We start from the raw sequence: 16,134 nt of genomic DNA, 5'->3' as shown, positions 1-16,134 counted from the left end.
AAACAGTAGTCAAGACATGTTCCTGATTTTCCACTGTGCCATGTATTTGCTCCCAACAAGTCTCCTTTTGTCTGGCCGTTTAACATCTTCATCTCACAAATTCTCATTTCCTTCATCCATGTTTTTTCCTTTCCTAGTAGATGTTCCATTTCTTTAATTTTACCCTCTTTGTCCAGCAATTTGATGTTTAGGTCACCATTTAATAGTATAAGCTAATCTTTCTCCTCCGACATGGATTTATCAATTACGTTCATAATTGATTTTAAGTAGCTCACTGGTCCTGTCAAATTTCAATCCAATAGGTATTTATCAGAATCATTTGTATCGCAGTTTTCATGTCATCTGCTTCAAGTCTTATTTTGAGTATTTGCACGTGTGGATTTGGTGTGTGGTCTTCTAACACTTTTAGTGGACTATCCAGTTTCTTTAGTATCATGAGGCCTCCAAATGGTCTTCCCTTTGGTCCCTTTCTGGCCGGGTTTATGTACACTTCATAGCCCTCACACGTTGGAGGTTCTGGTAGCCATGATTCTTGAATTGAAATGAGATCATATTTGGCCAAAAAGGAACTGTCTTTAGAGAGCAGATTTTCAAATCCTCTAGTGTTCCATGATGCACAGAGGACCGGCTTCTGCTAGCTTTCCTTACTCTATTGTTTCTTGTTAGAGAAGAAGGCATTTGCCATCCATTACCAATCCTTTCTGTTCTTGTCTACTTTATTTGGCTTACTTTTTATCCTCTTTGGGTTTTCCAAATTGTCCACTGTGAACCTCAAGGTTGTTGCAGGGTTTCCTTTTTGATTTTTCCCCCTTTTCCTTTTTCGACCTTTTCCATTGGTGTCTCAGCAACGGATTTAATTTTTGTATGCTTTTTTTCTGTCGCTTTGTCTTTGTTATATACTGGAATCACGTATTTCACTTCTTTTCTTTGTTCTGTTGCTGATTCTTCTTCCTTTTGCCTAAAGTCATCGTCCATATCCTACAACCGAAATCCCCCTTTTTTTAGGGTGTCACTCGCCGCCAGGAATTTCTGTTTGGTCTTATTGGAAGACAGATGTAGAATGACTTGGTCCATCCTCTGTTCCTTTGGGAATTCAACTATTTTTATATCTTCAGTTGATATCGTATGAAGTTGCGAATCTTGTTTACAGAGCTCCATCACGTAGCTCCTATTTAGTACCACCCTTTTTGGTCCATTTGCTGCGGTTTCTAGTTTCAGATAGCACCCTTTAAATAGAATGGATTTCTTTGGAGGTGGTAGAGGCAACACTTCACTTTTCTTAGCTTCGATATGCTTATTAGCTTTTGTGTCGTTTTTTGGTTTTGGACTGGGGCTATCCTGTCTCTTTCGTTCTTTCATCCCTTTGTTGTCCTGTTTTTTTCTTTTTTGTTCCAGGGTTCTAAATTTGACAGGTTCCTTTTCTGTGTCAAGTTCTCTTATCAATGGCTCCGATCTTCTTCCTGGATTCCCAATGTTTTTCGGGACAGTCGCTCGTTGAGGCTTCAATTTCTTATGATCCTTAGAATTTGAGATTGTATCTATGGTATCCCAGTTGTCTATGGTTTGCCATTCTGATAGACTGATACTTTCCCAATCTTCTTCGTCGCTGTTATTATCCATCAGCTCAATTACATCACTCAGATTTGCTGGCTGTTCCTGATCATCCCATTTCTCTTCTGTTATCGCATTTTCGGGATCTTTTATCTCGCTCACCTCAACATAGTCTAGCTCACTCATCATCAGTTCTCTTCTAGGCTTCTTTGCGCACTGAATATTTTCTCTTCTCGGTGGCATTCTTAAAGTCCTCAGAAATGCCCTTGATCCATTGACTTTGCGTTTGAGGGCTTCATTTTTAGATTTGTTTTCCCTTTTCGTTCGGTTTTCTTATTGTCTTTTTGTCTTTTGGCTGGACATGATCTTTAGGCGCGGCACAGGCAAAGATTGCAAAGGAAGATCGTTCCGGTTGGGTTAAGGTCGACTGGTTATTTGCGCTCCCCACTCCCTTTTTCACAGAGGGCATCAGAATCGCATCGTCCAATCGTGACGCCTTTTGTTTGGAGAGGGCATTTGCGCCCTGTCTCAATTTTATTGGACCTTTCCCTTCTTTGAGTTTTGTTTCTGACAGCTCTCCATCGTTCCTATGTTTATGGACACTTCTCATCCATTTGCAGTCCTCTAAGACTGCTTCCATCAGCAGGTATTAGTCGGTTGCATCTCTTCTTGCTAGATCGCTGAGGCAACTCTGCCAAAGTTGGGTTAGTTCTGCTTCCTTGTTTATTCGTATACTTATACTCTGCAGAGAGGACTCCATTAGGACGTGTGTCTCTTTTATTTAGATATTGCTATTAGTCACCTCTTGTACAGAGTCTTTAATTTTCTCATATAATTTTAAGAAGGGGGCCAATGTAATATTTAACAAAGCCATGATCACTTTTTCAATATGCTCCATATCCTTTTCTCTTCCCAGTTTACAGGATTCAGTTATTGTCCGTATGATTTGATCATTTCCTGATTCTCTTGAGCGCATATAGGCGTCTTCCGAGGTTAAAGAGCTGGTCATAGGCCTTGCTGTCTGTTCCTCACCAGCTGCTCCTTTTGGAGTTAAATCTTTCACGGTATCGCCTGGTAAGAGTATGTTTCTCTCCTCGAAGATTAGTGTTTCGGTCTCTTTCGTTGCTGTTTTATTTTCTTGCCACTTAATCGATGATGTAATCAAATCCTCGGGCAGAAAGGATCTCCCTGCTGCTTGTTCTTTGTCCAAAGCTGCCATTTTCTCATTTATCAGGCAAAAACTCTTTCTTTTCTCTCTCTCTCTATTTTTCCCGTCGGTATAGTTAAGTCTTGCATGATTTTATTTGCAAGACTTGAATTAACCAGATTCGCAGGTATTGGGTCTGAGATTTCCTTGGTAATACTTTTTTCTAAAGAAGTTGTCCTCTCCAATTGGGTCCTGGCATAGTCTCCGAGTACAATCTTGATTTCTTTTTCCCAAGAGACTGTACCTTGCATAATCCTCCCTATAAGGTTGAAAGATATCAAGTGGTCCTCGGGCTGTCTCTCTGAGGGCAGTATGTTCTGTCTTTTTTCTCCGGATGGTGGACTCCTGTAGGGCTTCTTCCATTTGCCCCAAATCTATTGCGTCCCATTGGCCTCCATGTTCCCATGATACATCTAATGGTTTATTTTCGGTTGTGGGACTTTACGTAACGCAGCTGAGTTCTTGTATAGCTAGCTTCAGCATTTCTTTTGATCTCGAATCTGTGGTCACCTCAGGTGGGTGTTTGTGTAGGGCGGCCCATTCCCCATCTTGGGAGGGTATGGTCGATTTTGAATTTCCAGTTAAATCACCATCATTCTTATTAGGGGGGGTGCTGCTCTTTGCTAGGGCTAGCCATGGTTGAATCCGGGCTATGCAGATTCTCCCTCGCCCCAGATTCTGATCTTGTCTGTTAGGGAGAATTCTCTGTAAGGCTAATTTCCCAAACCTAGTGAGTTCCCCGGCAGCTTTGCTGGATTTTTGGGGTTTATTTTTTTTCTCTCCTGCTAAGAGTGAGATTCTTTTGCTCCCACTCGTAGACATAATTTGAGGTGTTGCTTTAACTTTCCATGTGTTTTATGGGTTATGGGGTCTTTTACTCCATAGGGTCTCGTGTTTTTTTTTTATGTGGGTTACACAGCACCCTCCGTGCCGTAACCCAGGGGTGTCGTAGCGGCCCCCCAACAGACTCCATACCCTGGGACTGACTACTGTCTCCCAGGGCATGTAAAGTCACCATTGGCTTTGCTAGTCCCAAATTATGAACAGAAACCAGTACAAACCATCATATTGTGGACGTACTGGTCGGGGCAATTCGATTGCCCCGGGGTCCGTTGTTTGAGGGGGCACATCTCCATCCCCCCTGATCGAGTTTTGGCTGGTGGCAGTGGATACTACTTTTTTATATTCGACCGCAAATATATCTCTCTGGGATTTTCCCATTGTTCGAGGCTACCAACTTTAATTATTTAATTCTTATAGCATCGAACATACCGCTGTTTTATTTATTTAATATTAATTCGCCGGTTGATAATTTTTGCCAGAATTCGATTTTAAAATGGCGTTTGTGTTCTCTTCTGTGACTCCAACCCAAGTCGAGCCCTTTGTTCCACTTTTTGGCAGGCTTCTCCACAGAAGCCTCCAAAAGTGGTGCCACTCTGTCTGGGTACCACAGGGGGTGCACGAGGGGGTTTAGGCACCCTGGACTGAGTTACCTTGGTAACTCAAGTCGCACTCTTGTGTGATTGGCCCAAGTGGTGAGCCGGCCAGCTCACCACTTAGCATGTTTGATTGACAGCTAGGCTGAGTGAATGGGGGTGTGCTGCATAAAAGCAGGGCTTTGGGGACTGGAACTCCAGACGTTGCCACTGGACCTAAAGAATCCGAGGAGGGAGAAGCTGAGCCGACCTGCAACGACGACACCACCGGTGGAGCCCTGCTGAACCGTCTCACCACTTTTTCCAGAGTCTTCTTCCTTCGATTGGTGGGGATAACCAGTCTACCTTCTTTTCGCCTTCCTGAAGCATCTCGTGGCCGCCTTGCCTGTGCCAAGCACCCCGGCAACCGGGATACCACGTTTTCACCACTACCGCGAACCGAAAGGGTAGTAACCTTTGTACCGGAGAACTCCACGACTGGTTTCTTCCCTGGCAGTGCAACGACCTTCATCTTTCCTCCACGACGAGATCTTCTCTTCCTCTGGACGACGCTGCGACTTGCACCCGCTGCCAGGAACAACTGCCCCCGCTGGAGGAACCTCTCCATTTAAGGTACTGTGTTCCGCCTGGCTTCCCTTGCAACCGATTCAACGGGGTGTATTAAATCCCTGTCTTTCGAACCTGGGTTAGCCTGGGACAACTTAGCTAACCTTTCTGAACTGAACTAAACCTTTTTCGAACTACCTCCACAAACTTCGAAGACTCTGTGTAACTGTCTGATCTTGGGCATCTTCCACCTGGCTCCCTTGAAAGTGGGCCTGGCACCTAAACTTCCTTGCTCACCAGTAGACTGTGCCTTCCTAACTTGCTGCGGTTCATTAAAAAGTGTTTTGTGTGTGTGCTTCCATAATTCTGCTTTTCCCTCCCTTTTTATTTAACTTGTTGAAGTGCCATCGAAAGTTAAGCGCTCACCTCTGTCTGGAAATAAGTGGTGTTAACTAAGACTTGTCCAACAAGTAATCAGGGATGTACATATGATAATAGTGATTGTTTTTTTAACTTATCTTACCAATTTAGTGCTAGTGTGTTTTATAAGTGTGTGTTAAATAAATAATTATATACTTTTACACCCAAGCTCTGGTTGGTGTTTGCTTGTGCTACTGTATTTCTGTACCTATTTCGTATGCTCTGTATACTGCCTAACTCTTCTTGAGGGAAGTCTGACTGCTCAGCCACAGCTACCAAGTGAATCTGTGTGGTAGACTGCTACCAAGTGGGTTTACTGCCAAACACCTGTAGTCTTAAATCTTTTGCAGTGCTCCCTAAGGGAACTGCACAGGTTTCTGCCTAACATTGTCTCCATGGCCTCACCTTCAGTGACTGTTCTCTGATTATTTAGAGTTTTTCCAAGTATGTTTGCTGACAATAAACTAGGCTTCATTGGTCGACCTTCAGACTCTTTCACTGGGATAGGATCATCTCTTATCACAATTACATTTGATTCACTGACTGCTTGTTCAGCCGCTTCCTCCTGGCAAGTGTTTTCTACGGCCGACTCAGGTATTATAGGTACTGAGGGCGATTGTTTTGAGATTTCTATTACCGTAGGGATGGTACAAGCCATGGGTAGCTCAGGCAAGTTGGGGGCCGACCTTTCCCGCCAATGGCAGTTGATTTGTCATTTCTGTGTCCATCTGGCTAGCTCCCACTGAAAATCTTTCGCTTTTTGTACAAAAGGGTAAACGGCTCTGTTTTAACATTGCTGTTTTCAGTATAGGCTCCGGGCTCCCATTTACCTATGGGAGGGATATGAATCTTTGCCTTACCTGCAAACGGGTTCGCAAGCCTGTTTCTTGTAGATCCATGATGGCAGGAACTGACTTCATTTTATCAGGGGCCTCCTCGTCGTACTTTGAATCAAACGTTATTGGCAGCCAACTGGGTAAGGTTCCCCGCAAGCTCACAGCAAGCAGCCAAACAACTTAACACCTGATTCACTCCACCAAAACCGATGCCCTTTGCGCGCCGGGCTTAGCGCCGCAAGGGTGCCTGGCTGCAGAATTTGTATCACTTCCTGTAGGCGTCACTGGGGGAGGAGCCAACTAGCGCCACGGTGCTCTCTCCTGTTCCGCGTCCTCCAAGCTGCCAGCCGCGTGTCCCACAGCACCTCCAAAGTCCTCCAGATGCTAGCAGGTGAGGGGGGTTGCAGCCACAGCTTAACAGCTGATTCACTCCACCAAAACAATGCCCTTTGCGCGCCCTGACTCTTTCAGCGTAACTCTGTAGAAATGAAAATGCAGATAGTGTCCAAAATAAACGGCTTGTATGGACAATTTCATCAATGCATGTATGAAGTTCAAAGTAAACGGCTAACGCGTTTCGAGATAACTATCTCTTCTTGAGCCAAAGTTGAACTGTAAAACAACGTCAATGAAAAGACTATAAGAATTTTACCTTACAAGTCAGTATTTCGAGATTAAGAGAAGCACAATCTGACATTAGAAACCATAGGTAAGTCACATTCAACTTGCCAAGGGACATGGTGCAGCAATGCAATGGCCGTCGCCTTGGCCCTGACTGTGTGGGCTGCATGTTTGCCGGAAGTGGCTTGTGCTGCCCCTCGTATGCTTCTTTGATGGCCGAGACCATCCAGCGGGATATGGAGACCTTGGAGCCTGATAGCCTGGTCTTGCACCTCCAAAAGTGACAAATGGGGCGTCTGACTTGAGGAAGCCCTTGGTCCTGTCAAGGTAGAATTTCAGGGCATGCCCAACATCCAGACAGTGCAGAACTCTCTGTGCCTCGTCCTTAGGATCGGCACGTAGGGAGCACGATTTCCTCGTTTAAATGGAAAGCAGACGGCACCTTTGGCAGGAATGCTGGGTGTGTCCGCAGTACTACTTTGTCCTTATGAAAGGTAGTATATGGTTCTGATGCGACCAGCGCTTGGATTTCGCCGACACTGCGAGCCAAGGTGAGGCTGACTAGTAAGGCCGCCTTAATGGTGACCAGCCTGATGTCCGGGAACGCCATTGGCTCGAACGGTTTGTGCGCCAGGGCACCCAAGACTATGTTAAGATCCCACATGGGATGTGGCCACCTTGCAAGTCACGTCAAATGTTTCTTGACAATCGGATTGGAGGAAGAGAAGACCTACTCTAAATTCCTGTAAGCCCAGATGGCTGCGAGGTAAGTGCGGCAAGTGTCCACCTGCACGCCTGAGTGGGCGAGGTGCGCCTAGAAAGAGAGCACGTCCAAAGTACATGCCAGGGGGTCTATTTTCTTGGAGTCCGCCCAGTGGCAGAACTTGGTCCATTTACTTTTATACTGGGATCTGGTACCCTTGCTCCTTGTAGGATCTCTAGATCATCCTGGGAGAGGCTTAGGTGCCGTAGCGTTACCTGCTCAGTCACCACGCTTTGAGGGTTAGTTTCTGAGGAACGGGGTGGATGACTCTGCCCACCTACTGCACCAGAAGATGTGCTCGGCCCGTCGGAAGATGAATCGGTGGCAACTCTGAGAGGCTGAGCAGCTTCGAGAACCATGGCCAGGCTGGCCACCATGGAGCAATTAGGATGATGTCGAGCTGGCGAGACTCCAGGATCTTGCAAATCACTCTGTGAATCAGCTGTATGGGTGGGAAGGCATATGCTGGCATTCCGTTCCACTGAATCCAAAATGCATCGCCCAGAGATCCGGGGCCCTGTCCCTGCCAGGAGGCGAACTGTTGGCACTTCTTGTTGTGCCAGGCGGCAAATAGATCCAACTGGGGTAACCCCATCAGCTGAAGATCTCCTGAATAACGAGGTGGTTGATCTGCCACTCTTAATTGTCCGCTCCAAACCTGCTGAGCCTGTCCGCCTCCAGGTTGGATTCACCCAGAAGGTGGCCTGCCATGAGGTAGATGTCGTTTTCCAGGGCCCACTCCCACATGCGGATTGCCAGTCTGCACAGTGGAGGGTATCTGGTGTCTCTCTGCTTGTTGACATAGCACATGCTGGTCGAGTTGTTTGTCTGGATGAGGACAACGTTGCCCCCGATAAGAGGAAGGAATGCTCTGATCGCCAACCAGATGGCGTTCAGCTCCAACCAATTGATGTGGCACTGGTGCTCCCGTCGGGTCCAGTTGCCGTGGACTGAGTGATCGTCCAGGGTGGCGGCCCATCCCTCGAGAGCGGAGTCTGTGGTGATGGTGACCTGCGGAGTGGGGGCCGAAAGGGCTGGCCCGTTTGTAGGTTGCAGTCCATGGACAACCAAGGGAGGTCCGGGTGGAGAGAGAAAGGAACGTTGATCATCTCGGATTGAGAGCCCCCACCGCTCCTGGTTCCATGATGCCACGAAGTGCAGCTGTATCCTCCTCATCCAGAGTCTCGTGTGGGGGAAGGCTAATAGGACTGCTGCCAAGAGACACAGGAGGTGCTGGTACCACCAGGCCAAGGTCACCTCTCTGATCCTGTCCTCAGACGGAAACACCTTCTCTGAGCATGTGTCCCATATGAGACCCAAGAAGGTCACAGTCTGTGTGGGCTGCAGCTGCGACTTCTTGAGATTGAGCGAAACGCCCAGATCATCCAGTGTGTTCATAAGAGCATGGGAAGTGTGGTGCACTGCTTCCGGAGATGTAGTCCTGATGAGCCAGTCGTCGAGGTACAGGTAGATGTGGAGGCCCTGTGCCTTGAGGAGGGCAACCACAGTGTTCATGAGTCTGGTACAGACCCTGATGGCCGAGTTGAGGCCAAAAGGAAGCACCTTGTATTGGAAAACGGGACGTGCAAGTACGCGTCTTTCAGATCCAGGGCGCTCATCTAGTCTCCCTTGCACAATGAATCCGCTATAAAAGATGGCGTAACCATCTTGAATTTTTGGAGAGGTAGGGAGAGGTTGAGGGTGGAAAGGTCCAGTACAACTCTGAGGCCTGCCTGCTTCTTTTTCTGAATGGCGAAAATCCTGGAGAAAAAGTCCAAGCCTCGCTGGGAGGCTGCGACTTCCTCCACCGCCTGGCTCTCGACGAGCGACCGAATCTCCGCCAAAAGAGTTGTTGTCCCAACTTGAGGGAGTGGAGGGGAGGAGGGAGGAGGGGCTGGGATGGGAAGACGGTACCCGGTGGATAATACAGAAAGGATCCAGGTGTCCATAAAATTCTGGTGCCAGAAATGTACATGAGAGCAAGCCTGCCCCCCACTGGATACACGTGGACCCGGAGGAGGGGGACTGGAAAAAGCCCTTACTCCACCCCACCCCTTTTTTTGTTGCTTGCGCCGATGTTGAGCCGGCAAGCGTTCTGGCTGCCTGGACCTCCGTTCTTGGAAGCAGCAGAATCCTCTGTATGTAGCCCCCTTGTCGGAGTGCTGCTGTTACTGTGTGCAATCTGTCAGGATGGATAAAGACTTGGCCGTTTGTGAGCTGTTTTTCTTTTTGTCGAGCTCCTCATCTGTGGTGGAGTGGAAGAGGACACCCCCCTCGAATGGCAGGTCTAATATTTGTTCCTGGACATCCGGGCTGAATTTAGTAGAAAATAGCCAGACTGTTCTTCTCATAGCTGTTGCGATGCAGATGGCCCGGCCAGAGGTGTCAATGTGGCCACAGTGGACTCCATGATGTCCTGCGCCACCATCTTGGCCTCTGCCAGTCCCCGCCTTGAAATGTGATTGGCTCTGCGTAGGAAGCTCTGGGAGGAAATCAGCAATTTACCGCCATAACCTCTGGTTAACGGTCGCCAGCATTACATCAGCGGTTGCCTGATGAAGATGCAAGGACGCGTTGGAATACAGCTTCTTCCCGTACGCCTCCAAGATCATCTCCTTCATGCCTAGAAACGCTGCAGAGGAGGAGGCTGAGGACGACTGAGGCTTGGAATATAGTGATGCTGCAGCGATCACTGAGGAGTGTGGCTGAGGATGGGCCGATAGCACAAGTGTCTCACCCTCCATCTGCCTGTACTTGGCGTCCAGGCGTTGATTGACCAGCTGGACCGAGTGGGGCTTGAGCCAACCCTTCTTGCCAAGGCAATTACGTCTGTCTGCATCGGAATTCCTGTTTTAGCAGAGGGGCATTCCGTGAGGACTTCTGCGAGGACCCCCTCTCTGCTGGTTGCTCAACCACGGGTTTAGGAAGGCCCAGGTACTCTACCAGCCCTTGAAAGACATTTGTGGAAGGCCTTGGCTGACGATGGTATGTCGGGGTCCTCCTCCTCCTTCACCTGGGGGTCTGGAGGATCCGGCAACGGTAGAGGAGTGATAGGAGCCGGAGGCTGAGGTACGGTGACCGGAGCCAGAGGCTGTGGCAGAGTCTGCGCTGGGGCCGGGGCCACCGGTGGTGGAGCCTGTGGCGCCGGAAGCATTGGAGGGAGCACGTCCCTTATGGCATCCCTGAGGATGGCCCCCATCCGGAGATTTCATGAGCCCGAGGAACCTTTCAAACAACCTGTCCTCACAGGCTGGAGGGGTGGTAGGTGATATAGACGGAGTAGCGGGAGGCTGCTAGAGCCGCTTCATACCCTTCCATATGGGCGCATCGGGAACCTGCCCTGCGCAAATGAAGGATAGGCTGTAGGCCACGTACCTGGTTTACACCAGTCCCACCTTGACACTCGTTCTTCGCCCAGCTCCCATTCCTGGTGCAGCGTCGGAGGGTGCTAATGTCTGGTATGGCGGCAATTTTGTCAAGCTGCCTTCCACGTGCCTGCGTCGTGTTGCACGGCTCACTGGGCCCAGCCTCGTCCAGGACTCTTGGTGTGCATCATAAGGCCTACCCTGCTCCTCAAGCCGAGGCCTGGTAGGCGTTAAACCCTCGGCCGGGAGGCCAGTAGAGCTGCATTTAGGCACACCCTCAGACATATTGCCGGTACGAGGGCATGGCCCCTTGGGTGAAGACCCGGTAAAAGAACCTTCCGGTCCCTCAACACTGTCACCGGGAGGATCCCTCGGCCTGTAGCCTTGGTGCACGTGCTGGTACGAGTACCTGAGCGGTCCCTCCCGCACGTGAGAGTCCTTGGGAAGGAGTCTCCCTTGCGGGGTGCGATAAATAGAGGCCCTACCTTGGGTCTGGATCGATGTTTGACGTAGTCCTTCAGGTCCTCTGGAGGCGATTTTTGGAAGAGCTCCCACCACCTGGCTAGTCTGTTCTTCAGAGACCTCGAGGACAGGGATTTGCACGCTGTACAAGCTTGCCAACCGTGGTCTGGCCCAAGTCAACGTAGGAAGCGGGCATGGGGGTCTGAAGTTTAAAAGAGCCCATCGCAGGATGGACACCTGCTGAACTCTGTGGAAGTCCGACATGTGCTGGGGAGGAGCGTGGCGCCTGAGGACCGAGTACCTGTATGATAAAAAGACAAAAAAGACATAAGTATCCTTGCATGGAATTACATGGCCGAAGCCAAACCCAGGAGTGCTGGTGAATTAGGCCTGTTCCCGTCGATGCGGAAAAGGGGCCGAGGTGTGGCGCTGAGGGCAGAGTCAGGGCAGCGCATGCTCGCAGGGCCGTACCCATGCGCGCCCCTAAATTTAAAGGGAAAGAAGTTTTTTCTGGTGAAAAAGGTTCCGTCTCCCGTCCCTTGTAAGGGATGCCCATGCAGAATGGAGGAACGGGGACGGGACGTAAGAGTAAAGTTGCTTATATGTAAAATAAGAAACATTGTGAAAATAGGAGCAGTATGAGCTGGGAATGCAAAGGAACAAGTGCAATTTTTAAGACAGTATGTTCATAGGCATTGCACAAACAAACTTAAGCCCTTCTTAAAGTGCATTTAAAAAAATTAAGCACTGTTGAGGGTTGAAAGGAAGGAACATTTTTTTGAATTAAATTTTAAGCGGCAGGTCAATAAATGCTAGTACACGCAACCTGGTACACACAGATATATAATACTTACATCAAATTCTTTATTTAACGCGTGGTCAGATTGGTGATGCATACAAAGCAGCTCTTTTGTAATGATTTGAAGATTTGAAGGAGAGCTTTCAGCCAGCATCACTAAAACTTCATAAGCAGCCAATCGGCTATTTACTGTGCTGCACCTAAAAGAATTAAAACATGTCCTCAAAGGATTTTTCTTGCAAGTAACGTAAAAAGGCTGGTCAACAAAAGGTGGAAATGGTTTACCATCATTCATAATATGACAAAGCTGTGCAATAACTAACCCAAACAAGTAGTTTAAAAACTTAATGCTCAAACCTACATTAATTAAAAAGATAAGTTACACACCATAGGAATTTCAGTAGTATTCGTCCTAAACTGCCCAAGTCACTCTTCACAAAGGAAGAAGCACATATACCATCCTTATGGAGACCAGTAGAGCAAAATAATATGCTCATATTCTGTCCTTCACCAATGAAAAAAGGACAAACGAAATGTTAAGGGAAGAAAGAATGGACACAGCTGGCCTACAGAAACGTCGGACGTATTAAATATATTTCAACGCACAATCAGAACATGTGAGGTCAAGGTACTGCAAAAAAGGACTTGCGCTTTTACTCCAAGCAAGAATGAACATCAAGGAAGGGAATTAAATAAATGCAACCTGGTTCCAGAAAAAAGGTGGACAGACTACCCGAAAATGAACTTTAAAAACACGTCACCTATTTTGGAAAATCAACAGGAGGTCGCCAGTGGGAACTTAACTTTGATGTAAAACTAATAGAAGACCTAATAATGAGCGCCTCATCATCAAAGGCAGCGGGCCCAAACGGGCTAACTTATCAGGTTCTGAAGTCTAACGTTAACACCTGGGTGACACTTCTCGATACCCTTTATCGGGAAATACTAGAGTCAAAATGCTTTGCTTCCTTCCTTCTTGGAAACGAGCAATTATAATATCATTCTTCAAAGGAGGGGACAGATCACAGCCCAAAAATTATAGGCCCATCGCCCTTTTGGACATCGGGAGCAAGATATTCATGCGGACACTTATTAGAGTTAGAGGATTGGGCCAAATCAAGCAACATCATCTCCAAATTCCAAACAGGTTTCAGGCGAGGAATGTCTACATTAAATGGCCTCACCCTGAGTCTATTAAAGAACATACAAGGAAACTTGGAGAGGGTCCGCTTTTTGGAGCCTGGGTAGATCTCTCTAAAGCATTTGACCTGGTAAAAAGGAAGATATTGTGGGCAAAATTGAGAAGGTGGGGTCTCCCAAACAAGCTCCTGGCGATTTTAATTGAGCTTCATAAAAACACCTCGCTCATGGTAAGATTAGTTGAGGCTGGTCATCCCCCTAGCACAATCAACGTGGAGCAAGGTGTGCGACAGGGTTGTATGGGAGCACCCTTTTTCTTCAACCTATACCTGTCAGATCTGGGAGACTTTCTACAAAAATGGACCATGGCAAGTCCCAAACTCAACTCCAGTAAGGTTTTTAGGCTCGCCTATGCAGATGACATCGTCCTGATTGACAGGACAGCAATAGGTCTGCAGCAGTTACTTAATGGGCTAAGTGAATACACTAAACTAAATGGACTACAAGTTAACCCAAGAACGTCAAAAATTCTGGTGCTGAAACACCCAAAAAAGCAAATTAACTTTGGCAAATGGTTTTTTGAAGGAGAGGCTATTACAAGAGTAGACAAATTAGTCTATCTGGGTTACACGATGTTTGCCGACCCAACAGTAAAGTGGAACTTGAAATCAGATCTAAAGCTGATAAAGCTATACCTCAGATGAAAAAGATCTTTGAGCTTTGTAAATTTTCAATGAAACCATTAATAAAGTTTTATAACGCCAAATTAATTCCTGTGATATTGTATGGGTTGGAAGCTCAACCAAAGCTCTGGGAGTTGGATTGGCAACAGGTGGAGAGTCACATTTGGACGAGCTCGTTGGGCCTGCCCAGCTGTTTGCCCATTTAGGTTTTAAGGTTTGAGTTTGGCCTAAAATCGTTGCAGCAACAGGTCACTTGGAGATTGTTATCTCTCTACAGGCTAATAATAATTCCACAAAAAGACTCTTTACGAAGATGTTAATCATCATTTCCAAAAGGACAGCTCGAAGATTCTCCATGATCTGGCTATAAAAGTTAAAAGAAATCTGGAAGGTGCTGATTCAACAGTAACAACCCTGAAAGAGAATCCATTGAAAGCAAAGAAAGAACTGGAAACAATGGCCTGTATTAAAACAGAACTGGAAATGAGGCTGGTAAAACCGAGGAAAGGCTTCATAGTAGTGGAAAAGAAATTGGGAGATTTGCCCAATTATCTGCTAAAACATCTCAGTAGTGAATCAAGATACGCTTTCCTTACGGCCAGCCTAAATATAATTCATACAGGCGAGATCCTAAGCATTAGAGGCCAAAGTCAGAACAGCATATCCTTTTGTAAAATCTGTGTAACCCAAAATAAGCATAACCTGCACCACCTACTCATAGAATGCAAAGGAACTTGGGAGACTAGAGTCCTCTATTTTGGGAAATTTGTGCATAAAATGGACTGCTTGCATTCAGAGAACTTGGAATCGCTTGATCTCGGGGCATAACACCGCCCTGACGATAGCAGTAGGTCAGGTCCTTTCAAAGCTAGGCATGGCCCATCCAAGCGCTGGGCAATCTGGGATCAATGCCTCCACAGTTATTACGGCTTAATATAGCTGTAGTAATTAATAATCTAGTATGGGGTGCAGGTTTATGGGGAAATGAAGGTTTTCTATTTTTCCTCTTTTTTCTCTTCGCTTTCTAGGTCTTTTATCTTTTTTCTCTTTTGATTTATTGTTTTTAGGCCGGTCTTGTATTGCGTTGAAATGTTTTGTAAGTTAATTGTATTTTTACTGTGGCAAATATGTAAAATGTTGATTGTTTTATATTTTGTAAAGATCTATTTGATCCAAACAAATGAAACAAAAAAAAAATATTTACAAACATTGTGTGGATAGTGTCTTTTTAGACTTGCTTTGAATGCTCAATTGCTCTATCACTTGGCGAGTCAGGTTAGTTACTCAGAGGAAACACCCATAAACTCAGTGCATTGATATATCGGAGCACTAGGAATAAAGCTTTAGCAGGTTACTAGCCCTTTCTCTTCCATGCTCTTGATGCAGTCTCCTGCTTTTAGGTCTGTAGTCGGGACTGCATCAACTCATGCAGTAAACTACAGTTTTATAGGCCCTCTGAAAAATCGGAACAAACCACGAAGACCCCGATTGGTTTTCCCAACAGTCTAATTCTTTCCTGGCTCAGGGACTTGCATGAACCCATCTCATGGCATGATTTGTCAGTTGTTTTAGTTCCACCTTTTGGCAATTTCATCTGGGGGTAATCTTTCCCCTTTCCTTAACCTTTTCACATAATGGACCTTTAGCGTTAGCCGAGGGATTATAAACCTGTGTCACCATTTTGATGTTTGGCGGAAGTGTTTCTGCATTCACGCGGCACCAGTTGTTGCTGCATCCTGTTGAGCGGCTCTGGTGCTTCTGAATCAGAGTGCCAGTATGCTGGTCACACAAGCTGTGGAATTAACAAAAGCTGAGCCCTCTACCTGCTTATTCTGCCAAGCCCCTGCAAAATATTGAGCATTTACACCTGTGTAGCAGCGCCTACTGAAGGGAATGAGAGACAGGTTTCCTGAAGTAATATACCGGATGAAGCAAGCAGTTGTTTGGCTCCATATATAAACATGGAACTTTCACTTAAGCAGGTGCTCCTTACAATGAGTGTTGAGGATCCCCAGTGGTTCAGGAACGTCTGCTCACTGGAATGAATGCATTTTTTGAAGGCTCAGACAGCTGCGGCTTTTACACCTACTCTACGGAAAGAAGTGCTGAATCCTAAGCTTTGTTTAGGAGTGGGGACGGAAAGGTGAGCCCTTAGTGATGACTTATTTGGAGTACGCTTTGTTCTAATACTAGCAATAAGAACACCCTTCAATGTATGTATTGCGATCTGGAAACATGCCATATGTGGGCAAAGTTACATTGTAGCAACCTTTGGACAGCAAAGTGGTAGCCTCAATGTGATTTT

The 16,134-nt window shown here is 46.7% G+C and overlaps 1 protein-coding gene across 2 annotated transcripts in view; it reads right to left on the bottom strand.

The window, feature by feature from the left end:
- USP24 (ubiquitin specific peptidase 24) overlaps positions 1-16,134 on the bottom strand; it is a 2,799,104-nt gene that overhangs the window by 1,532,340 nt on the left and 1,250,630 nt on the right. For both annotated transcript variants that reach the window (XM_069642114.1, XM_069642115.1), the window contains exon 41: positions 12,062-12,206. In XM_069642114.1, the coding sequence (XP_069498215.1) occupies positions 12,062-12,206 (145 nt within the window). The remainder of the gene's footprint in view (positions 1-12,061; positions 12,207-16,134) is intronic.

This window comes from Ambystoma mexicanum, chromosome 1q, assembly GCF_040938575.1.
Source record: "Ambystoma mexicanum isolate Mex_15411 chromosome 1q, UKY_AmexF1_1, whole genome shotgun sequence".
Classification (NCBI taxonomy): domain Eukaryota; kingdom Metazoa; phylum Chordata; class Amphibia; order Caudata; family Ambystomatidae; genus Ambystoma; species Ambystoma mexicanum.
The sequence above is the reverse complement of the archived record's forward strand: the minus strand, read 5'-3'. Positions and strand labels throughout refer to the sequence as shown.